General features: G+C 48.6%; 1 protein-coding gene across 6 annotated transcripts in view; it reads left to right on the forward strand.

The window, feature by feature from the left end:
- The first annotated feature begins 2602 nt into the window (after positions 1–2602).
- PAQR5 (progestin and adipoQ receptor family member 5) overlaps positions 2603–25586 on the forward strand; it is a 38072-nt gene continuing 15088 nt past the window's right edge. For 3 of the 6 annotated variants that reach the window (XM_075342880.1, XM_075342883.1, XM_075342885.1), the window contains exons 1-5: positions 2603–2741; positions 3750–3850; positions 3925–4052; positions 17135–17340; positions 19604–19730. In XM_075342880.1, coding sequence (XP_075198995.1) covers positions 3800–3850; positions 3925–4052; positions 17135–17340; positions 19604–19730 — 512 coding nt within the window. In that variant the 5' untranslated portion in view covers positions 2603–2741; positions 3750–3799. Of the gene's footprint in view, positions 2742–2944; positions 3275–3392; positions 3655–3749; positions 3851–3924; positions 4053–17134; positions 17341–19603; positions 19731–25586 lie in introns of those variants that run through there. The other 3 variants (XM_075342881.1, XM_075342882.1, XM_075342884.1) reach the window with 3 other exon arrangements.

A 25586-nucleotide genomic window follows, 5' to 3' on the forward strand; every position in this document is an offset into this window, starting at 1 on the left:
TCACAGGTGGAGGACTCCAGCTGTGGCTGCGGATAACCTCAGTCGCTGCGTGGCTCACTTCAGTCGCTGCATGGAGCTCACATTGGGCAGTCATGTTCTATGGCACTAGCTGTGAACTTCAGATGTAGTAGTGGTGAAAGCGTCATGGAACCTAGTGTGAATTACGTCAGACCTGCAGGGGTGTTTTTGTGGTTAGTAAAGAGGTGAAAGAGGGTGCTTTTTTGTCTTTTATTTCAAATAAAGGATTTTTTCGGTGTTTGTGTTTATTTACTTTCACTTATAGATTAGTGATGGAGGTGTCTCATAGCCTGCCATTACTAATCCAGGACTAAGTGGCTGCTGTTGGCTGCCATTAACTCCCTCATTAGCCCGATAGCCACTGCACCAGGGCAATCATGAAGAGCTGGGTAAAGTTCTGGGTCTGTTGCATCTAATGGATGTGGCAATTCCGGGCAGCTGCTGGTTGATATTTTTAGGCTGGGAGGCGCCCAATAACCATGGGTATTCCCAGCCTAAGAATACTAGCCCAGAGCTGTCAGGCTTTATCTTAGCTGGTATCATAATATGGGGGTTCCTATGCCAATTTTTTTCTTTATTTATTTTACTGTACAATATAGACTTGCCCACCGGCATGTGGGATTGGAAGCCTCAGGCACGCTTTCACTCAGCGTGGGGGCTTGTCTGACTGCAACCAATTACAGTTGCAAGTGGGTAGGGGAAGCAGTGAATATGTATGAGCCTAATGAGCGGCCTGGGAATAAGAATGAAAGGTTGCGGGAGCAGTGTGACAGCTGTCCTGGTGACCCGGTAAGTATGAAGCACTTGATCCTACCCTTTTGTGCCGGATACTGGTCCCCTTAGACTTTATATGGGGACCGGCATCTGGCCAGATACCAGGGATCAATCCCCCACCAACCTCGAGCCAGCGGGGGGTTGATCTGCCAGTTCTCAGAAATGCAGGGGCAAAACACAAAAAGAATTGTCATGCTGCATCGTTGTGGTCACCACAAAGATGCAGCCAAAAAAAACTGCAACGTGCAACAGCAAAAATTAAATCTCATAGACTTTGTTGGGGAAGGAAATGCATGCAGTTTTGGTACCAAAACTGCACCCGACAAACGTGAACAACCACAACAAAATAACGCAGCGTGCGCACATAGCCTAAGTTTCCATAGCTGATCTGTGGCACGCAAGCATTACATCACCAAGCACAATACAAGGTGTTGGAAGGAGTGGTATAAAGACACCATTAGACTATGGATCCGTGGAAATTATTTCTATAGCGTGATGAATCAGACTTCTATTTGGCGTCTGACGGTAAAATCTAGGTTTGGTGAATGCCAGGAGAATCTTACCTGCCTCACTGCATTGTGCCAACTGTAAAGTTTGGTGGTGAAGGGATAATGCTATGGGATTGTTTTTCAGAGTTTAGCCTAAGTTTTTAGTTACAGTTAGAAATGAGTGAACCTGAGGATCGGTGTTCGTACCAAACAGACTATACATAAAAAAACAGAGTTCGGGTTTGGATGCTTTATTTATGCACACCACTCACGTGAGCATCACTGTGGTCGGGTACGCTCGATGCTCAGCCCAGTGCGAGCCACTTGCAGTGCTTGAACGACTTAAACTGGGGGGCGGGGGACAACAGCGTGATTGGATGTAGTGTGCACCAAAAAAGGAAGAAGGAAAAATCATGCCCCTGGAAGTGATCTGTTTATGGTTGGTTGCATGAGAGCAGAGACCCAGACTGCCTAATTAGTGACTTCCATCGGGGTTCAGGTCAAGTTCGGGTCCCAAACCGAACTTTAGCTAAAGTCTGGCTGAACCTGTCTATCCCGAACTTCCACGGGTTTGCTTATCTCTAGTTACAGTGAATAATAATACTTCAGCATACCAAAACATTTTGGACAATTGTAGCTTCCAACTTTGTGGGAACAGTTTTAGAGAGTCCTTTGTCTGACCCAAGCAAGGTCCATAAAGTTGGGGGAGTTTGGTGTGGAGGGAGACTTAACTGGCCACATGGAGCCCAGACCTCAATTCCATCCAACACCTTTGCAATGGACTAAAATGGAGATTACAAACCAGGCCCTATTGTCCAACATCACCGTTTGACCTCACAATTGCTCTTCTGGATGAATGGGCAAATATTTCCTCAGACACTTCCAAAATCTTGGTGAAAACCTTCCCAGAGATGTAGATGCTGTTATAGCTCCATATTAATCCCTATAGATATAGATTGTATAGAATGTAATGTGATAAAAGCCCTTGTAGGTGGAACATTCAGGGGTCTTAATACGTTGCTCATTTAGTGTAGCACTGTCTCCTAATACACTGGCATCAGGGTAGAACCCTTCTTCTTCCTTTTTTATTGATTACTTTCCCCTCTTGATCTACGTCTGATAAGCATGTGTAGACATGTTAGAAATCTTCTCCTTATTCTCCAATCTTTAAGTAATGAGTTCCTGCGCTGTGCACGGGTGTCACTTTGTCACACATTCCTGATGTCACCATCGGCACCACTGAGGCAGGTTTGGTAGCTGTCTACCCACAAACCAGTCAGACAAGTCCTAAGTGTTTGGGGCAACAAACAGAATCCAAAGCATTTGAGGAGGAGTGAGAATGCCAGAAGAGGAGGGAAAAGGCAAAGACACTGACAGAACTCCTGACAAAGGGAGTGAGTAATAGTAAATTGCAGACTCAGGAGCAGATGAAAAAGACCATGTCCTCCTTGTGCGCCCAGGGTGAGTGTGTGCTTAGACACTGTACAACCTGTCATTGCGGAACTGCAGATAGTCTTTGTAAGGATTTACACACTTAGTGCTGCTTGCTGTATTCATTGCATTAATACTCATGTTATTGCAAAGGCCTACTTCTCCATTCTGCATGGTAAATCTTAGTTTTTCGGGGGGCAGAGGTTGTCAGCAAACCAGGATTGGTTGTGCACGCAAGCAAAGACACACCAGGTATGAGCTGGTACATATGGGTCTAGTTTGGGATCTGCTTTCCAGATTACACTTTAACTAGCCCATCCCCTCTCAGTCAGTTACTTATTAACCCATGAAATGTTCCTCCTGATTTACATCCTCTAAGGACATGACTTTGAATTACAAACAATGCCTCCTAGACTCACATTAATGTGACGGGGATGAAGGAACACCTAGAACTGTAGCAATAAACCCTTCAGAAGCGCTGCGCACTCTCCATTCATAAAGTCAGCAGGCGCCTGGCACTGAGTGCTGAGGGAGATTACAGAAGCATTAGGGTGGTATGCAAGGTAAGACGCGTCCATTTTCTAAGGAAAACTATTTATTAAGCCCTGCTTAAAAGGGGGGATTAAAAAACTTTAGGTTGTTGGCAACGGATTGTGAATTTCTTCTGAATTTATATACTAGTTACGGTAAAAGCTTTGCGTAGTAAGAGTGCCCTGAGCAGAGGTGTCCTACAGCATCTAATGTACAGAAGAATAAACCAGATTCATATCTGAGTGCACAATGTCAGGATGTCTCCGGGCTGCACTTCACACAAACCTACACATCCTTGTAGGGTGAAAATACCGGTCATCTAAACTTTGCCGCCATTCAGACTCACTTCAGACGTAGCTGTCAGTTTATCCTATTCCAGAGTCACAAGACTCAAACTTTGATAACAGATAAGGTACATAGTAGTGTTGGGTGTGATAAAGGGAGTAGCAGCCAGAAGTACAGTAAGGAGAAAGGTCTATAATATATTTCTCATCACCATGTTACCAGGTCACTAGAAGAACTGGAAAAACACTAAAGACAAGGAAAGGACCGCCGCCATGCTGACCTGGAAGTTGCCCAGACTGCTCAATGTTCACCAGGTGCCCAAGGTGAGTTCTGGTAAATTTGGCACTTGTACCTTTTATGTGACCATTCCAAAACCTATTTTGTGCTTTGACCTCAGGTATTTCATGAAGACAGTATTATATGTGGATATCGCTCCCCGCCAAACTCCGCCACTGCTTGTGTCCTAAGTCTCTTCCAAATGACCAATGAGACCCTAAATATTTGGACACATTTTATACCTACCTGGTAAGTCCGAACATTTCATTCACAATTACAGCAGATTTATTTTTTTTCTTCTAATTGATAATATCATAACGTTCTTCAAACCATTATAACTTCTTAAACTTTCCTAAATGCCCCTAACTGTCCTGCATCGCTCTTTTTCAGATCCTTCACCTTTCTTCTGTGTTCAGTTCTGCTCTCTCCTGGATATTTCTATCTGCCCAATCAAACACTGGGGATCACTTTCTCTACTGACAATTCTTCTTTTCTCTTTGTAAGTGATTTCTAATACTTTGTATTGGAGATTGTTTAACTATAGAGCAATGAGGACTGGAATTAGATAACATTTCTACCATAAATATTATGGAAAAGCAAAAATAGATCACCACTCAGTATAAAGACTATCACATGTAATTCATATCCAAATATAGCAAAAATGTGATTATTAAAAATATAACATAATAAAATACACCAAAAAAAAGTTGAGAACCCCAAACCTATTAAAACCAGTACCTGGTGTAGCAGCCACAGTTATATAGACACCAGTGATTACCGTACAAAGAAGAGGGGAAATATATCACTTATTGAATAGTCCTCTCCAAGCACAAATATAACGGGAGAGCAGATGCACTATAAAGCAATAAAATGTGCAGTGAGGATATTAAATACCAAAGACAACTATACCCTCATGCATCAGATAGCCAAATCTGGTGCAGAAAAATTAGGAAAACACCACAAATTGCACTATACCCGGACAGTACATATAGGGGGACATATATTGGTAATCACTGGGGTCCACATAACTGTGGCTGCTACACCAGGTACTGGTTAGGTTTGGGGTTATCAACTTTCGTTTGGTGTATTTTAATATCCTACTAAAGGTTATATTTTAATAATCAAATTTTTGCTATATTTGCATAAATATTATGGCCGAAGCCACAAAAATGTGGCAATGTTTTTGATTTGAGAATTAAAGGGAACCTGTAGGGTGCATATGCACCCAGAACCACGAGCAGTTCTGGGTGCATATTGCTAATCCCTGCCTAACTGTCTCTGTATATACTGGCATAGATAGAGAGATCTTTAGAAAAAGTATTTCTAAAGATTCTTTATAATATGCTAATGAGGCCATGGACTAGCCACAAGGGCATTAGTTCCCTTGGCTAGTAAGTCCCCTTAGCATGTTAGTACGTTGCTGTGGGCGTGCTAACATGCTGATGAATGTGCAGCGTTAGAGGCATGGTCAGACTCCCTTTTGCTGCCCCGCTGGTTTTCGTCTCAGTACGCACGATCAGAACATCCCCGGACTTTTGGTCATGCTGACTACACCCGTTTGAAGCCGGGTCGCATACACCCTACACCCGGCTTCATAGTACACGTGACTGAAAGTCCGGCACTTCTGCTCATGCGCAGTGAGCAAAAATCCTGCTTCTGGCGCAGTGGCAGCAGAGAGTGGCGAGATCAACCACCTCTGACGCTGCGCTTTCATTAGCATGTTAGCACACCACAGGGGCGTACTTACATGCTAAGTGGGCCGACTAGTCAAGGGACCTAACACCCTTTTGACTAGTCCATGGCCTCATTAGCATGTTATAAAGAATCATTAGAAATACTTTTTCTAAAGATCTCATTATCTATGCTACTAGATACAGGAACAGTTAGGCAGAAATTAGCACTATTCCCCCAGAACTGCTTGTGGACCTAAGTGCATATTGCACCTGACAGGTTCCCTTTAAGGGTCCATTTACATAGACCAACTAGTGGCACAATATGACCGCCTAGGCCCTATTGGTAAACTTTAGCAATCAGCGGTTATTTAGACCAAAGTAAACGATGCGCTCTGGATGATCTGTAATAGATCGTTCATGGTAAACAGGCCGCCATTGTTCTTGGCACTGTGAGTCCTGTTGAAGGGAACCTGTCTGGTGCAATATGCACCCTGAACCATGAGCAGTTCTAGGTGCATATTGCTAATTCCTGCCTAACCATCCGTGTATCTAGTAGCATAGATAAAGGGATCTTTAGAAAAAGTATTTATAAAGATCTTATATCGTATGCTAATGAGCACAGGGACTAGTCCCCTGGGTGTTGCTTCCCTTGCTTGTCGGCCCCATTAGTATGTTAGCATGCCCCTATGGGTGTGCTAACATGCTAATGAATATGCAGCGTCACAGGATGATCTCACTCACCTCTCCGCTGCCATCGCTGCCCGATGCTGGATTTTGGCTCAGTACACATGATCCCACAGTTTCTGTCATGCGCACTATAAAGCCGGGTGAATGCGTCCTGGCTTCAAACTGAAGTAATGCGCATGACTAAAAGTCATGCGCACTGAGCCGAAATCTAGCATCAGACATGATGGCAGCGGAGAGGTGAGTGAGATCATCCTGTGACACTGCACATTCATTAGCATAATAGCACATCCACAGGAGCGTGCAAACATGCTAATGGGGCCAACTAGCCAAGGGAAGCAACGCCCTTGGGACTAGTCCCCGCGCTCATTAGCATACAAAAAAAAAAGATCTTCCAAAATACTTTTTCTAAAGAGCCCTTTATCTATGCTTGTGTATACAGCTTGTAGCAATTCTTGACTAACACCCAGGCGGGGTCGAAACGTCGGAATGACTTCACAGTCGCCTCAATAAATTTGGAAAACTTTTTGCATCGCAATCTATGAGTGCAGTGAATTTATTTATTATCTTACAGGGACAGTTAGGCAGGGATTAGCAACATGCACCTAGAACTGCTTCTGGTTCTGGGTGCATATTGGACCTGACAGGTTCCCTTTAACACAGGACGATGCACCACTGAGAACGATGATATTTTTCGCTGCTCAAAAAATAAATTCATCCGATGAACAAGCATTGTGCCATTCGTCGGAGGATTCCTGCCTGTCAAGGCTATGTGCATACGCTGCAGATTTCGTGCAGAAATTTTGTGTATCAAATCTGCACCTTCTGGCAAAAAAAAAACGCACAAAAATTGCATGCGATTTTGGTGCATGTTTGTGCCATGCGTTTTTTTTATGGAAGTCAATGGGAGGAAGGGCTAAAAATGCAAAAAAAAAACATGCACCAACCATTGACATGCTGCAGATTATTTTCTGCACCAAATCTGCTAGGAAAAAATAAGCAACGTACACACAGCACTTCAGAATTCTCATTGACTTTGCTGGGATAGATCACATAAAAGATAGGCATGAAGATTTGTGCCACAATCTGCACCAAATCTGCCTAAAAAATGCCTTGTGTGCAGAGAGAAAAAAATTGTGAAACAAGCGTTTTTAGTAACACTCATTTATGATTATCTTCAGTGTAAATTCACCTACATTTTTTTGTATATCAATGCATCCTACTTGTTTAGATAAATCCTACAATACAGTATAGGTTTTTGTTTGTTTTTATTTGGGATCTTAAAATCCAAACAAAGGGCCCCAAGGGCCATTTATGGCCGATTGTCTGCAGCGTTTACTATCAGTGAGGCTGGTTTATCATATCTAAATCACGGATCATGGTCAGATCAGACAACCCGACCTGACTTAAGGCCCAGTCACACTAAACAACTTACCAGCGATCCCAACAACGATACAACCTGATAGGGATCGCTGGTAAGTTGCTAGGAGGTCGCTGGTGAGATGTCACACTAAGCGACGCTCCAGCGATCCCACCAGCAACCTGACCTGGCAGGGATCGCTGGAGCGTCGCTACACGGGTTGCTGGTGAGCTGTCACACAGGCAGATCTCACCAGCAACCAGTGACCAGCCCCCAGCCAGCAGCGCCGCGTGGAAGCGATGCTGCGCTTGGCAACTAAGGTAAATATCGGGTAACCAACCCGATATTTACCTTGGCTACCAGCGCACACCGCTTAGCGCTGGCTCCCTGCACACCTAACCACAGTACACATCGGGTTAATTGTGTACTCTGCTACGTGTACAGGCAGCAGGAGCCGGCTTCTGCGGACGCTGGTAACCACGGTAAACATCGGGTAACCAAGAAGCCCTTACCTTGGTTACCCGATATTTCCCTTTGTTACCAGCGTCTGCCGCTCTCACACTGCCAGTGCCGGCTCCCTGTTCCTTGCAGTCCTAGCCACAGTACACATCCGGTTAATTACCCGATGTGTACTATGGCTACGTGTGCAGAGATCAGGGAGCCGGCACTGGCAGCATGAGAGCGGCGGACGCTGGTAATGAAGGAAAATATCGGGTAACCAAGGTAAGGGCTTCTTGGTTACCCGATGTTTACCGTGGTTACCAGCGTCCGCAGAAGCCGGCTCCTGCTCACTGCACATTCAGTTGTTGCTCTGTCGCTGTCACACACAGCGATGTGTTCTTCATAGCGGGAGAGCAACAACTAAAAAATGGCCCAGGACATTCAGCAACAACCAGCGACCTCACAGCAGGGGCCAGGTTGTTGCTGAATGTCACACACAGCGACATCACTAGCAACATCGCTGCTACGTCACAAAAGTTGTTCGTTAGCAGCGATGTTGCTAGCGATGTTGCTTAGTGTGACGTGGCCTGACTTGTGCTGACTACATTATAGGCCTGAAACACACTTCCGTTAAAAACACGCACGTGCCGCGAGACACGTATTTACCCTGTGTGTTGCGTGTGGTAAGTACGTGTCTCGGGTTCGTGCGGTCCACGTGTGTTCTACGTGTGCTATCCACGATAGCACACGTAGAACCGGTAATTTGCATACTCACATGGTCCGTGCTGCTGTCGGTGGTGCTGATCTTCGGTCCCCAGCCCTGCCGTCTCCCTGCTGCTGCTGCTTCCGGCCGCAGTGAAGTAAATATTAAATGAGCATAATGAGCGGCGGTCGGCAGCAGCGGCACAGACAGGTGGGCTGGAGAAGGTGAGTAAATGTTTTGGTTTTTTTCACTGACACATGTGTTTTCTCCGGCGCGTGTCACACGGGACTGCATCCACACTACATCCGTGTGGTATGGGTGCGGGCCATGTGACACCCTTGCTGCTGAAGAAAACGTGGACATGTCAGCGTGTAGAAAAACGCACACACGTACAAACGCACACGGACACACGTTCCGTGCGGTTTCACGTGTGTGTGCCTGCTACCATAGGGTAGCATTGGTGTACGTGTATCCGTGCCGCCGGGACGTGCAAAAAATGGCAAACACGTACCGGTGGTGTCGCGGGCGGAGGAGGGGACGCCGCGCTCTCCCACTGCTCGGGTCCGGCTGGCACTGCGGCCTGCTGCTGCTGCTCGGTGGCTCGAGCGATGAGCCGGATCCCGGGGACTCGAGCGGCGCTCCTCGCCCGTGAGTGAAAGGGGATTGGGATTTGGGAATGTTTATTGTCCGTGACGCCACCCACGGTTGTGGTGATTTGTTGACACCACCGCTGCTCTGTATGGGAATCCCGGGAGTGGTGGTATGGAGCAGCCAGATGTTAATCCTCCCCTCCGTGGGTAGGGGGTTGGTTGTCCCGGGGCCCAATGATGAGGTGGGTGATGCAGGGCTTGGTGGGGTGCAGGGACACGGGGGCAGCTCTGTGCCTTGCGGCACTGTGGTACTCACTCAGCTTGAGACGATGACACAGTTCTCGGTAAAACACACGGCTGGAAAGACGGTTCCCACGGACGGCTGCACTTGCTTTCCCCAGTAGGTGACGGTGACGGTCCCTTTTTCCTGCACCTAAGATGATGATGGTTGCGATGGGTTCCCACCGGTAACCCGCTCCCCGGCTTGGATATGGGCCGGAGGAGCCCTACTTTGCCCGCAGGCGCTGGCCCTGAGAAACTGGTGCCCTGGCGGTGGCGGTGTCTCTCTGTTACGGTTGGACTGTTGCCTTCAATCGGGACTTGGTTGTTAGGAGACAGACGTCCCCTTCACTGACGGATTTGGCAAATTATGGCGACTCCTAGCCTTGCCGGGATCCGAAAGGCCCCTGCCCTGGTGCTGACTGTTCTTCGTATACTGCTCCAGACCGCCGGGTCACCACCCGTCCGCGATCCTTCCAGCAACCTCCGAGCAGTCCCCCTGCAGACTATCACCGCCGTCTGCTGACCTTGCTGTCACTGTCCGGGGCACACACCCGGACCAACTTCAGGCTTTTTTAACTGTCCTTTTGCACTGTCCCTACTCTTACTGTTTACTCCTTCACTTCCCTAGCTAAACTCCTGGTTCTTCCAGCCTCCAGGGCTGTGAACTCCTCGGTGGGCGCAGCCAACTGCCTGGCCCACCCCCTGGTGTGAACATCAGCCCCTGGAGGAAGGCAACAAGGATTTTGGTAGCCTAGGTGTTCCTAACTGGGGTGTAGGGTGTGGTGGTGTTATGACCTGTGACCCCTGGCTTGCCCAGGGCGTCACAGTGGCACAGATGTGTGTCGGAGGCCATAGGAATATATGAGGTTTTCAGCTCAGCTCAGGAGACCCAGGGGTTGGGCAAGTTCATCAAATCCATGCATGGTCCGTTTTTCACGGACTTGTGAACCCAGCCTCAGGCAAACATACATAATGGGCCTCACCATAAACGTGTAACCGAGCACTGTGTACTCTATTATGTACAGTACTTTTAATGTAACCAGTCAGTAGCTTTAGGGTCATCAAACATACATAATGGGCCTCACCATAAACGTGTAACCGAGCACTGTGTATGTGAAGCCCCACAGGTGTTGTATCGGTGCATACCTTCAGGGACTCCACGTTGCTGGATCTCCGTCACTGGTAGGGAATCTTCAGTTTTTGATCGTGACGCCACTCTCAGTATTTGCGGTCAGAGGGGACCGCCACTGCAGGTTAGAGGACGCCTGGGGCTGATGGTGGGTGCAGTCGGGTGTAGTAGCCTCCTGAGAGTGAGGCAAGCCCCAGGGCCCTTTGTAAAGCTGTAGTACCACAAGTCGCAGAATGACCACACACAGGCAGAGTGTCTTTCAGGGTTTTTACTCACTTCAGGTGGCAGGGTGAGTAACCCGGGCGTAGCTGGGATGAACCAGGTGGGAACCAGGTATCCTTCCGGCTGACTGTATGAGGGTGACTACAAACTCGCCTTCCTTAGCCCTTGGTGGTTTGGGGTGACCCCGACTTTGAGTCCCTATGGGGGTCACCCAGGGAAGATGCTCCAAGCCTCTCTCCCCTTCTTGTTTTGCCGTGTGCTTGTTCCCCGGGCCAGGCCACTCCAGCCTCTTGCCTCCTGTGACCTATGGGCCCTACTTGCGGTTACGTGGCTGCGGCTTTTGGTTGTTGTGGTGTGGGCTGTAAGAGCCCCACACCGGCAGGTTTAGCAGGGAAAGGTGAATCTATCCTCGCTTCGGGATCTGCCGCCCGGTTGGGCCTGGTGCTCTCTAGAAGTCTCCTTACTTCCCACTCCGTGCACTCTCTAGCTGAAGCTGGCTTTCAGGCAGCACTCCTAGTTGACCGTTCTCCCCCGTCTGTAGTCACTGCGCGGGCGCTGTTAGACAGCATCAGCCCCACAGGTCTGCTCCTCACTGAGCCCTCTGGAGTTCTCCTTCTAACTGACTCACTGCTCCTCCTCTCCTGTTCTTGCCTACGCCACCTAGCAACCAGACTCTCCACCACACCCCTTGAGAGGAGATGGAGGCTTTTTAACCCCCTGCCACTATTCCAGTGGAGGTATAGGCTTTGCCCCCTCCTGGGATCCCCAGGGGTCCTCTCATGGGTACATGTGTGAGACCTGATCACTATGCGCCTGTGTTCCACACCCCTGTCAGCCTTCTGGATTACCTGTATTGTACTGTCCCCAGCATGGGTGCGGTACTCAGTGGTGCCTGACCAGGTCAGGGGCGCCACATTCCCCCTTAGTTATCACCAGCACGTCCTCGGGCTGCAAGACAACATTTTAAAATGCATAAAACATTAAAACATGTAAAACATTTAAAAGCACCAGGTATCAGACATCACCACCCTCCACCCACAAGTCCGTTAACCCACCCAAAACCCTCTCAGGAGGCAGGTCACCGGTCCTGTTGGTAACCAGATCTGGGCCATCTACTTCCCCAGACCTTTCCTCCAATCTTCCTCTCCCGTTGGCCGCGACTTCAGCCACTTCTGGCAGGATGTAGAGGCGGCTTTCATGGGCTGGTGGTTTCAGGGTATACCTGGCCTGGTGGATCCGCGCCGTCAGCCTCTTCTGGCAGGATTCAGAGGCGGCCTCCACAGTTGGTGCTGGCCAGGTACCCTCTTTGTGGTGGTGAGCCAAGGCCCCATAAACAGGCGTGCTCTCTGGTCGCAGGTGAGCCAAGGCCCTTTTCTACGGACGGGCCCCCCTGGTTGCAGACGAGCCAAGCCCCTAAACAGGCTGGCCCTGGTGGTGGTGCCACTGGTGTAACTATTTACACTGCGAGAGTTTGTGGCTATAGCAAGTTCAGAGCCTTAGAGTTTATTTCTCACAATAGTTTTTGTGGGCGCATTTCTTAAACGTTGCAAAACAAAACTTTTCAAAACTGGTCAAAACAGTAACTTCTCTTCTTACTTTACTTTACTCTACTCCTCTTTTTCACTAGGGCGTGGGCACGTTGGGCACTGGCACCTGTGACTTTCTTGCTCTCCTTCGTCGTCCGTGGTTGTCTCATCTGTAGGATCTTTGTCTTTCCTTTCTTGGTCTGCATCTGATTCCTTTTCTGTATCTGTTTCTTTATCTCTGTCTTGTCTTTCTTGTCTTTCTTGTCTTTCTTGTCTTTCTTGTCTTTCTTGTCTTTCTTGTCTTTCTTGTGGCATGGGATGGCTGTAGGGTTTGCTGGGACATAACGCTACGTCCAGGGCATACAATCCCCTTTCACCTTGGTGCATGGTAAACTGTACCGAATCTCCCATTTTCAGATTTCTGCCAGGGTGTCCTCTAGGCAGGTGTGCGCTGACATCTCTCCTGTTAACAAATATTCCCTTTTTAATGCCAGGTGCTACGATAAATCCATAGCCGCTTCTCAGATTAAAGTCTTCCACTACGCCATAACACAGGGGTCCTCTAGCCTGGCTTTTGGCCCTTCTCAGGGACCGTTTCTCCTGTAGGTCTCTGGCGGTGACTTCCTTCTGCTCTGGAGACTGTGGGGCTGGAGCACACTGTGTTCGGTGTCGCCGTGTCTTGCGGGCTGGGTTCTGTAGAGGGCAGCTCACAAACTCCCAGGTGAGGTCTTGGGGCTGATCTTCGTCAACAGACGGTGTCAGGTCTTCCTCATCCCAGCGGGAGTATGGCAGCATTTCTGGCTCTGAATACACATCTGCCGCGGGTGGCACTGGAGTCGGAGTCAATCCTTCTGCTTCCTGGCCTCCTCTCCCCCTTAGTTCTTCCTGGCACTCCAGCTGTGGCAGTGCCGGGGATGGATGCTCTTCAGCCGGACCAGGTGAGGGACTCCTTGGTGTAGCTGCTGCAGGAGTTAGCAGGAGACTCTTTGGGGTATGCGGAGGGGGTATGTACTGGCTCACCAACCATTGTGGAAATTTGGCCTCCAGGTCAGCCTTCATCTGCCAATATGCAGGGTCTTCACCCACCGTGGGCTGCCTATCAGGAACCTCTGTGGACCGGGGAGCGGTGTCTGCTCTGGCCTTACAGGCCGGGGTAAATGCTGAGGTAGTCTTTCCTTGGCGGGCCGCGCCTGGCATGGCGGCGGCCTGGTCTTGGCGGGCCGCGCCTGGCATGGCGGCGGCCTGGTCTTGGCGGGCCGCGCCTGGCATGGCGGCGGCCTGGATCAGTGTTGCTGTTGCAGGGGGCTCTGTGCAGGCTGGGCTGGACGTCGCTGCAGCAGTCTGGGCTTGGCGGGCCGCGCCCTGTATGGCTGCGGCCTGGTCTTGGCGGGCCGCGCCCAGGATGGCGGCGGCCTGGTCCTGGCGGGCCGGGCAGGGCATCGCTGCAGGGACTGGGTCTTGGTGGGCCGAGCAGGGCATCGCTGCAGCCGCTGGGGCTTGGAGGGCCGCACCTGGCGTGGCTGCGGCCTGCTTCAGCGTCGCCGCACCGGACGCCTCTTCAGGGACCGCGGACGTGGCAGCAGGGGTCGGGGCACTTGCGCGGGCCGGGGCATCATTCGACTCACCCGTTGTTGGTAGCACTGGGGTCTGCGTCGTCGCCATCCCGCCTGACACCCGGCATGCAGCTCTCCCTTCATAGGCCCGAACCGCCGCGGTCAGCTCCTGCAGTTCCATCCGTTCCTCCCGAATCTGCTCCACGACCCGGGTCTCCAGCCGGTTGCAAAACTGGGCCAGCTCTCGGTACCACCAGGCAGCGGAGCCTGGTTCTGGGTTCCTGCGGTCAGACGCCATTTCTTCCGCGCCGTCTTCTGCACGGTCTCCCAGCAGTGGACTCTTCGCTGCCTCCTGTAACAAGCTGTCCAGTTTCTGCTCTGCCTCTTTCAGCAGCTCCTCTCCCAGCAGCAGGCTTGTGGCTTCCTTTCCTTCCCGCCGTCTCTCGACGCTTCCACTCTCATAGCTGGCAAGGTCAGAACCCTGCAGGGGATCTCTGGGTAGCCACAACTCTTCGTGGGCGGTAACTTCTTCCAGCGCGGGCTGCTGTTGTTTTTCAGCGCGCTTTTCATGGTGGCAATATGGCGGCGCTTCCAATTTTTCAAGCGGACCGCCTAGGCACATGGTCACCTGTCTGAACAGGTCTAGTCCTTATCCTGTTCGTGACGCCAGATGTGAAGCCCCACAGGTGTTGTATCGGTGCATACCTTCAGGGACTCCACGTTGCTGGATCTCCGTCACTGGTAGGGAATCTTCAGTTTTTGATCGTGACGCCACTCTCAGTATTTGCGGTCAGAGGGGACCGCCACTGCAGGTTAGAGGACGCCTGGGGCTGATGGTGGGTGCAGTCGGGTGTAGTAGCCTCCTGAGAGTGAGGCAAGCCCCAGGGCCCTTTGTAAAGCTGTAGTACCACAAGTCGCAGAATGACCACACACAGGCAGAGTGTCTTTCAGGGTTTTTACTCACTTCAGGTGGCAGGGTGAGTAACCCGGGCGTAGCTGGGATGAACCAGGTGGGAACCAGGTATCCTTCCGGCTGACTGTATGAGGGTGACTACAAACTCGCCTTCCTTAGCCCTTGGTGGTTTGGGGTGACCCCGACTTTGAGTCCCTATGGGGGTCACCCAGGGAAGATGCTCCAAGCCTCTCTCCCCTTCTTGTTTTGCCGTGTGCTTGTTCCCCGGGCCAGGCCACTCCAGCCTCTTGCCTCCTGTGACCTATGGGCCCTACTTGCGGTTACGTGGCTGCGGCTTTTGGTTGTTGTGGTGTGGGCTGTAAGAGCCCCACACCGGCAGGTTTAGCAGGGAAAGGTGAATCTATCCTCGCTTCGGGATCTGCCGCCCGGTTGGGCCTGGTGCTCTCTAGAAGTCTCCTTACTTCCCACTCCGTGCACTCTCTAGCTGAAGCTGGCTTTCAGGCAGCACTCCTAGTTGACCGTTCTCCCCCGTCTGTAGTCACTGCGCGGGCGCTGTTAGACAGCATCAGCCCCACAGGTCTGCTCCTCACTGAGCCCTCTGGAGTTCTCCTTCTAACTGACTCACTGCTCCTCCTCTCCTGTTCTTGCCTACGCCACCTAGCAACCAGACTCTCCACCACACCCCTTGAGAGGAGATGGAGGCTTTTTAACCCCCTGCCACTATTCCAGTGGAGGTATAGGCTTTGCCCCCTCCTGGGATCCCCAGGGGTCCTCTCATGGGTACATGTGTGAGACCTGATCACTATGCGCCTGTGTTCCACACCCCTGTCAGCCTTCTGGATTACCTGTATTGTACTGTCCCCAGCATGGGTGCGGTACTCAGTGGTGCCTGACCAGGTCAGGGGCGCCACATGTACTCTATTATGTACAGTACTTTTTAATGTAACCTGTCAGTAGCTTTAAGGTCATCAATCTACAACAAAAATAAAAATTTGCATCTTTATGTAAATGAGCCTGGAAATGCTCCAAAGGCAGACCAATTCCCAGCTAGTACATCTATCCTCCATAATATTTTACGCTAGTACACTGATCCTACCTAATATTCCAATAGTCTTGCTTAAAATATGTTTAGCGCTATTATGCTAAGCAGACATCCATGACACAAGGAAGTAATATGGAGAATTTTTGCATTGCTGAGTATCGGCTCCCGCCCAATCCACATAAATATTCAGATTTGGTTTTGAAAATCAATGTGCCGGACCTTTATGGTCCAATTTAGCAATTTATCTACTTTTGTGACACTACAGCTGCTGATGGGTTCCCAGAAATGTACAGAGGCATAACTTCAAGCTCCTGGGCACAAAGAAAAAAAATAGTTTAAGAGTCCCAAAATGTTTGTAGTAATGGTCTCCTTATATTGAGCAAAGAGACGATTTGGTAAACCACAGGCCACAGTGCCCAGATCTGACACCAAACCCCTGCACTTGCTACAGAAATGCCCTTGTTGAGGTGTTGTATTTGCTTTTATTAATATTCCATAATTGAATCCTTTCTACCATCTCAAAATAATCATATATTTAACTGGCTTTGTTCCATTGTTGCTTCTTGAGGACTCTTTTTTTTTACTTGATTTTAGCTGGCACAATCCTTGCATGTAGCCACATACATAAAAAACAAAGAATAGATTGCCAAGGTGCCCCAATGTTGGTATGAGCAGGCTTGTTATGCTTTGTTTTTAGGCATGCAGCATTTAAGGGAGGTGGTCACCAGGTTTTTGTCACCGAATCTGAGAGCAGTAGATCCTGATTGCAGTGATGTGTCACTTACTGGGCTGCTTACTGTAGTTTTGATAAAATCACTGATTAATCAGCAGTAGATTATCATTAGAGGACTACTTGGTGTGCTGCAGATAGTCCAACATATTCAGGAGCTCTGTATAACTGCTAGATATGCAGCAGAGAAACATTGATTTTATCACAATGACAGCAAACAGCTCAGTAAGTGACACATCGCTGGAATCAGGGTCTCTTCCCCTACGTTATGCTGCTCTCAGATGGGGGAGCAAATACCTCGTGACAGATTCCCTTTAAGGTTTATATATTAAAAATACGGTAATAATAAAGACTCTAAAATTAGTAGATGCATCACAATCTTCCCACCGACCACAGGTTTACCCAGAGCTTAGTGCATACTATATAGCTGTCATTGATCGTTGGCCTATAGAATGCTAAGAAGACTGTTTTTTGTCCCAACAGGTATTTCCTATGGCGAATGCTTGCACTTATTTTTTCTCCTGGTTTTTTACATGATCCATTTTTGTGGCCATTGTTGGTCTACCTCCTGTCCTGCTGCATCTACCCACTGATGTCCACCTGTGCTCATACATTCAGTGTCATGTCCACCCAAGCTCGGCACATTTGCTTTTTCCTGGACTATGGAGCATTAAGCTTGTACAGCCTGGGTATGAAAAGACTTCACATTCTATTCATATTTTATACAAGAAGCGGTAATAATATGCATTTTATTAACCACCTTCCCCATAAATACTATTGAAAAGTTCCAGAGCCGCTGACTTTCAGTCACAGAGGTGTGCCAGAACGGCTTTAGTCATCACTTACTACACGATGAGCGGTGCCTTTGATTGACAGCTCAGTCTGCAGAGAATCCGTCAAGCCGTCAGTCAAAGTGGTTAGTTGTCCTTACAGCTGGAGCATACTTTATAGTATTGTGAGCAGTGACTCAAGACACTACAGCCCACATCTATAACTGAAAGCTGGCGGCAACTGCGAGGAATAAAATTGATTTCCTCCCAGTAGCTGAGCTTTCAATAATGTGGCTGGAAAGTCTCTCTCTTTTGGGGCAGATGGTGACGTAGCTCGGGTGTTGCAGCTCTCCACAGGCTGAGCTAGGCCCCAGGCAGGATGTTGGGAGTAGTAGTAGCCTATGGTGATGGGAGCACCGGCAATGATGGGACGACACAGAGGGTGCAGTTCAAGTTCTTTACTCACTGAGGTCACACCGCCTTTGGAGTGCCGTTTTCTGCTGTGATGGGCTCCAGCCGATCCCGGATAGTTCAGAGGTGAAGGCCAGTGTTCCCTTCTGTGTGTCCTTTCCAGTGGTCTCCCCTCCACCCCAGCTCCTGGGTCGTGGAACGGGTTACGGGTGCCTGCTGCACTCCCCGCAAACTCTGGGATCCCCCTTCTTCCTAAGAACCCGGGTCGAGCCTCCAGCTCCTGACCATGGGCCCCTTTCTGTGCAGTGTCTTGCGACGTCTGTTCCTGAGTCTGACCTGGTGCTTGCTGCGCCTGGAGCTAACTGAATGCTGTGTGAGATGGCTCCTCACTTCCCCTGCCGGTGCCCCACCTCCCAGGTTGCTGAACTAGTGGGCAAGTGGTTGAATACCTCATGATGGCCACCCCTGGCACCTACCCTGGCCAAGTCCCGGTGACAGAGCTCCCGAGTTGTATGTTTGATGTGTTGTGGTGGTTCACCAGCGATGACCTCATCCGTACCCAAGAAGAATACTGAACCCCGGGTGAGGTGCAGTACCCTGTGGCGCCTGAAGCCGCAGGGGCGCCACATTGACGTGGACAAGAATAACCAGGCTCATGTTTGGTGAAATTGGTAGAGTTATCTAAGTCTTTGCTCAGCACAACGTGCATTTTCTTTTCACGGGGAAAGGGATATAAGCATTTTTCAATATCTTAGGTCATTTATCTCCTAAAGAAATCAAACTTGATGTCATCAGGATTATCCAAAGAATGTCTAATGTGTATGGGCACCTACTAAATGTGCTGTTTCTTCAATTATATCATGGTCTATGTAATGATTGCCCAGTTGCACTCATTCAGTATTTCGTGGACCCCAAGTATCACAACTGTCCCTGAATAATGTAATAACCTTGTATAAAATTGAGATTTCTTTCTTTTATTGGCAGTTATGGGAAAAAGTACTTTTTTTTTAGTGAGGTTTGCTTTACATGGTTATGGGACTTGATTTGGCCATTTGTATTTCTTTGTTGTTAAATGGACTCTGTCACCAGGTTTTTGTTCCCCATCTGAGAGCAGCATAATGTAGAGACAGAGACCCCAATTCCAGCCATGTGTCCCTTGCTGAGCCGTTTGTCATTTTGATAAAAATCAATGTTTTCTCTGCTGCAGATCTAGTAGTTACACAGAGCTCATGAATATGCTGGACTACCTGGCAGCACACCAAGTAGTCCTCTAATGATAATCTACTGCTAATTAAACAGTGATTTTATCAAAACTAGATCAGGATCTCTACCCCTACGTTATGCTGCTTTCCGATTAGGTGGCAAAAACTCAGTGACAGATTCCCTTTATGACCCCATACACATTGGAGAAAAGTCTTTTGAAGCCTCTGTTTTGAGATGGATCGTTCAACCATCATTTCTGTAATGGGGTCTCCTGGCTCTCCTCCAATGGGGAGGAGAAAAGAAAGGTTGGGATTGTTTAATTTCAGTGTCTGATCCATTATTTTCCTGTAAACTAAGCTGCTGCCAATGGTGTCTAAGAGTCTAAGAGACTATCGAGCCGTCCTGTTTATTGGAGTCCACTGATTGACCTGTATGGGCACTATGACTAGTAAAAAACAGTATTTCCATACCTTTACCTGTTGGTCACTGTGTTTTATTTCTTGGCGTATTACTCCAGGTCTCTAAGTTTAGTTCAGTTTGTGCAATAAGTTTTGGTTTCTAATTTCAGGGTCAGCCATTGCCTATTCTGCATATATCTTCCCAGATCGATGGGTAAACAGCACGTTCCACCTGTGGTTTGTATCATGGGCTGTTCTCAACTCCGTCATCAGCACTGGCATTTCCTGCTATTCCAGGTATGTCTGCAATAAGATAAAGTATATACGCTGAACTTACTGTATGGTTGAGCAGACAAGTCTACTCTTTACTGCATGTAGATCAGGTTATAAGAAAAAAACATATATACAAGAAAAATAAATACAATTTGAGCGTCAAGTAAGCTTGGCCGTAAAGTGCATTTAGGGCTTTTTATCAGAGCACACCTACCCAAAATGCCAGAAAAAAAAAACATAGTGTGAACATGCCCTTTGACTCCATAAATCATGGAAGGGGAATTGCACAAATCTCCAGGAAACCATCCCACTTTCAGCACTTAAAGTGAACCTGACCACTCATGCATGTTCTGCATCCACGGGCAGCATGTATCAGACACTGAATGTATGATCACAGCCAGGTATGGCTGACTCTGAAACACTGGGGCATGTCAGAGAAGAACATACTTTAAAAGCCACCGGGGACCGAGCCGCACTGGAGACTAGTCGAATAGGCAGCTGCTTATCTGCTTCTCTCCCCCACTGCCCTGGATTGATAGGTTACCAGTCCACCCTTTCAGCACTTAAAGGGAATCTGTCACCGGGTTTTTCCCTTATGAGCTGCGGCCACCACCAGTGAGCTCTTATATACAGTGTGACGCCCTGGACTAGTCAGGTCGTGCCAGGTAGTCCCATGCACACACAACCCCCTCCCTAAAAAGGTGACAGCAGCCAAACTTCAAAACCTTGTCACCACCCTCCAGGTTTGATGTCCACACCAGGGGGGCGGAGCCAGGCATTTGGCTCCGCCCGCCAAGGAGTTCACAGGCCTGGTGTCGGGAAAAGACACAAGTGCTAGGGTAGATGAGTTTTGACAGTGAAGGAATGAGGTCGAGTTCAAGGGCAGACCTGTGACCAGGCCTGCCATAGTCTACTCAGGTGTCTGGGTCGGAGCCCAGTCACCTCTGGCAAGGAGGCAGACGGTGGTGGCCGCCTGCAGGAGCTGGGATTACAGCCGGTGGAACCTTAGGGACCGGGGTTGGGGCGGTGGCCCGCCGGTAATGAACCGGGGAACCGATTGGAAACCGGAGCACCAGGAGGGGTACTCAGACCCAGTACGAAGCCCAGAACCGACAGGGCCGAGTCAAATCAACTGATTGAGGACTGGACTTAAGGACCTTTCCCACACAAGACCCGTTAGAAGACAACAGCCCAACCATACAGGGTAAAGCCACCACCAAGGCAGAGAGACCCAAAGGGCCAGCGTCTGCGGGCAAACAGGGCTCTTCCGACACCCAGCAAGCCAGGGAGCGGACTACCATTGCTTAGGCATAGGAGTCAAAACATTCACACAAAGAGGTGCAGGAGAAAGGCGGAAACCACCAACCTGTTAAGGGAGAAGCTGCAGCCGACTGCAGGCCCCGTTCATCATCCCGTTTGGTTTACCAGAGACTCCAGTGTATTGTGTCATAGTGAGTACACCAGTGCCTTCGGGCCTCGCGCCGCTCCGCACCAGCATCCAGCACGCACCCGTCCCCACGCTTCAGCACCTCCCTCGGACCCCCGGGACCATCACTCCCCTACCCACGGAGGGGTCAACACCAAGCTGCGCAACACCGTCCCCGGGAGGCCTAGTTAACGGCAGCGGTGGTGTCCATCCATTCACCACACGAACTTACATCCCTTACAAACCACCACGGCCCTGGCCGTGGAACTCCCCACCGAAGTCCCTGCGTGTAGAGCCAACCCCCTTGCAGAGCGACGTGACCCCCGGGTCCGTGAGGTGCTCGAGCCACCCACCGTACGAGCACGGATCCGAGCAGCTCGGCAGCCGCAGCCGAGCCCGCGGGGCGGTACAACAGCATTTCAGATTACTGTATATAAGAGTCTGGGCCACTCTGTATAACATAAAAATCACCTTTATAATACTCATCTAAGGGGTGGTAAGGTCCAATGGACACCGCTGCTGTCGGTCCGGCGCCTTCTCCATCTTGTGCGATCACCGTCCTACTGCCCAGCGCTGTGTGCATGATGCATCCTGCGTCATTCACAGAGTGGCCTCCATCTTATGCACACTTTGATCTGCCCAATCAAAGTATTGTAATGCACATGCGCGGGTAGTCCTTGACCTTTTCTCGCACCTGCACATTACAGTACTTTGCTCTGCAGGGCAGATCAAATTGCGCATGTGCAGGAGCTTAATGGAGGCCTCTCTGTGGATGACGTAGGGCGCGTCATACACACGGGACTGAGCAGGAGGATGACGATCACAAGAAGAGAGGCGGTGCGGACCGAGAGCAGCAATGCCCATCAGACCGGACCGCCTCCCTGGGTGAGTATTATAAAGGGGTTTTTTTACGTAATACAGAGCTGCCTAGGCTCTTATATACAGGATTCTAGAATGCTGTATATAAGTGGTGACTGGTGGTGGCTGCAGCTCATAATGGAAAAATCTTGTGACGGGTTCCATTTAAGGTGAACCTGACAGCTGCTACATGCTTCTTGATCCAAGGGCAGCATGTATCAGGCACTGGTTGTATGATCTCAGCCAGGTAAATATATATATATATAGTACAGACCAAAAGTTTGGACACACATTCTCATTCAAAGAGTTTTCTTTATTTTCATGACTTTGAAAATTGCAGATTCACATTGAAGCCATCAAAACTATGAATTAACACATGTGGAATGAAATACTTAACAAAAAAGTGTGAAACAACTGAAAATATGTCTTATATTCTAGGTTCTTCAAAGTGGCCACCTTTTGCTTTGATTACTGCTTTGCACACTCTTGGCATTCTGTTGATGAGATTCAAGAGGTAGTCACCGGAAATGGTTTTCACCTCACAGGTGTGCCCTGTCAGGTTTAATAAGTGGGATATCTTGCCTTATAAATGGGGTTCGGCCCATCAGTTGTGTTGTGCAGAAGTCTGATGGATATACAGCTGATAGTCCTACTGAATAGACTGTTAGAATTTGTATTATGACAAGAAAAAAGCAGCTAAGTAAAGAAACGCGAGTGGCCATCATTACTTTAAGAAATGAAGGTCAATTGGTATGAAAAATTGGGAAAACTTTGAAAGTGTCCCCAAGTGCAGTGGCAAAAACCAACAAACGCTACAAAGAAACTGGCTCACATGAGGACCGCCCCAGATAAGGAAGACCAAGAGTCACCTGTGATGCGGAGGATAAGTTTATCCGAGTCACCAGCCTCAGAAATCGCAGGTTAACAGCAGCTCAGATTAGAGACCAGGTCAATGCCACACAGAGTTCCAGCAGCAGACACATCTCTAGAACAACTGTTAAGAGGAGACTTTGTGCAGCAGGCCTTCATGGTAATAGCTGCTAGGAAACCACTGCTAAAAACAGGCAAGAAGCAGAAGAGACTTGTTTGGGCTAAAGAACACAAGGAATGGACATTAGACCAGTGGAAATCTGGTGCTTTGGTCTGATGAGTCCAAATTTGAGATCTTTGGATCCAACCATCGTGTCTTTGTGTGATGCAGAAAAGGTGAACGGATGGACTCTACATGCCTGGTTCCCACCGTGAAATCGTGGAGGAGGAGGTGTGATGGTATGGGGGTGCTTTGCTGGGGACACTGTTGGGAATTTATTCAAAATTGAAGGCATACTGAACCAGCATGGCTACCACAGCATCTTGCAGTGGCATGCTATGCCATCCGGTTTGCATTTAGTTGGACCATCATTTATTTTTCAACAGGACAATGACCCCAAACACACCTCCAGGCTGTGTAAGGGCTATTTGACTAAGAAGGAGAGTGATGGGGTGCTACGCCAGATGACCTGGCCTCCACAGTCACCAGACCTGAATCCAATTGAGATGGTTTGGAGTGCGCTGGACCGCAGAGTGAAGGCAAAAGGGCCAACAAATGCTAAGCATCTCTGGGAACTCCTTCAAGACTGTTGGAAGACCATTTCCGGTGACTACCTCTTGAAGCTCATCAAGAGAATGCCAAGAGTGTGCAAAGCAGTAATCAAAGCAAAAGATGGCCACTTTGAAGAACCTAGAATACAAGATATATTTTCAGTTGTTTCACACTTTTTTTGTTAAGCATTTCATTCCACATGGGTTAATTCATAGTTTTGATGCCTTCAATGTGAATCTACAATTTTCAGTCATAAAAATAAAGAAAACTCTTTGAATGAGAAAGTGTGTCCAAACTTTTGGTCTGTACTATATATATTTTATATATATATATATATATATATATATATATATGTAATGTAAGCCAGTGCACGTAGGAAGACACCTATCAATCCAGAGCAGTGGGCGGAGAGAAGCCGCTAGCGACCTGCCTGTCCGACTAGTCTTCAGCACAGCTCCGTCTTCGGCGTATGATTTCCTCTGAAATGCCGCAGTGTTTCACAGTCAAAAATACCTGGCTGACATCATACAGCCAGTGCCTGATACCATAGATCCAGCACCATGTATCTGCTGTCAGGTTCACTTTAAGTGGTAAAAGGGTGGTGGTTTCCTGCCGATTTGTGCCATGCCTCTTCCATGTTGTATGGAGTCAAAGGGAATATTCACACTATTTTTTTCCGTGGCATTTTTTGAGCAGGTCTACTCTGATACAATGCTTTAAATGCACTCATAAAACTCTGAATAGAATCTCCACACTCATTTCTTTGGAAAAGCAACTTGCTGTTCGTATGTTCAGGCTTTTGAGCATCTCTTAAATCATTCAGACTTTAAAAAAACTAAGAATATTAGTAGTAGAGATAAGCCACCCCCCCTAGCGTTCAAGTTCAGTTTGGTTTGGTTCGTCATCTTTTTGGTGGGCAAAAAAATCCTGCATACAGTTCTGGATGGAGTATGCTGAGCCTTGTAGTTCTGCAGCTGCTGTTTGCTCTCCTGCATACACTAGTGAATGGAGCATGCTGAGCCTTGTAGTTCTGCAGCTGCTGTCTGCTCTCCTCCATACTGACAGACAGCAGCTGCAGAACTACAAGGCTCAGCATACTCCATCCAGGACTGTATGCAGGAGTTTTTTGCCCCCCAAAAAAATTACGTGGGCTTCGCCATGTTTTTGTATGCTAGCCAGGTACAGCAGGCATCTACGGGCAGCCCCCAGCTGCCTATTTGTACCCAGCTGGGAACCAAAAATATAGGGAAGCCTTTTTTTTTTTTTAATTATTTCATAAATTTCATGAAATAATTTAAAAAAAAATGACGTGGGCTTCGCCCAATTTTTATGTCCAGCCAGGTACAACTAGGCAGCTGGGGATTGGAATCCTCAGCTCAGGGTGCCCAAGCTTTCTGGGCACCCCAGCTGCGAATTGAAGTCCGCAGCCACCCCAAAAAATGGCGCTTTCATAGAAGCGCCATCTTCTGGCGCTGTATCCAACTCTTCCAGCTGCCCTGGTGACGGGTGGCTTGCTGGGTAATAATGGGGTTAGGGCTAGCTGTATATTATCAACTGGCCCTAAGCCCGAAATTCATGGTGTCACGCCAATATTAGACACACAACACAACACACAGAAAAATATTTTTATTAGAAATAAAACACAACACAATTAGTGACTCCATCTTTATTGAAATAAAGAACCCCCCTCCGCAGTAATCCTGGGTCAAGGGTCCCGCGCCGTCCAATCTGGATCCAAAATCATCTGATCGGTTTACTGGAAGGCAAGGAGAGAGAGAGAGAAAAAAAAGACTGAGAAAAATAGAGAGAGAAAAAGAGAGAGAGAGAAAAAAATAGAGAGGAGGGAGAGAAAAAGAGACAGAGAAAGAGAGAGAGAAAAAGAGAGAGAGGAGAGAGAAGAGAGAGAGGAGAGAGAGAAGAGAGAGAAGAGAGGGAGAGAAGAGAGAGGAGAGAGAGAAAGAGAGACTGAGAAAAAGAGAGAGAAAGAGAGAAAAAGAGAGGGAGGGAGAAGAAA

This window comes from Anomaloglossus baeobatrachus, chromosome 4, assembly GCF_048569485.1.
Source record: "Anomaloglossus baeobatrachus isolate aAnoBae1 chromosome 4, aAnoBae1.hap1, whole genome shotgun sequence".
Lineage (NCBI taxonomy): Eukaryota > Metazoa > Chordata > Amphibia > Anura > Aromobatidae > Anomaloglossus > Anomaloglossus baeobatrachus.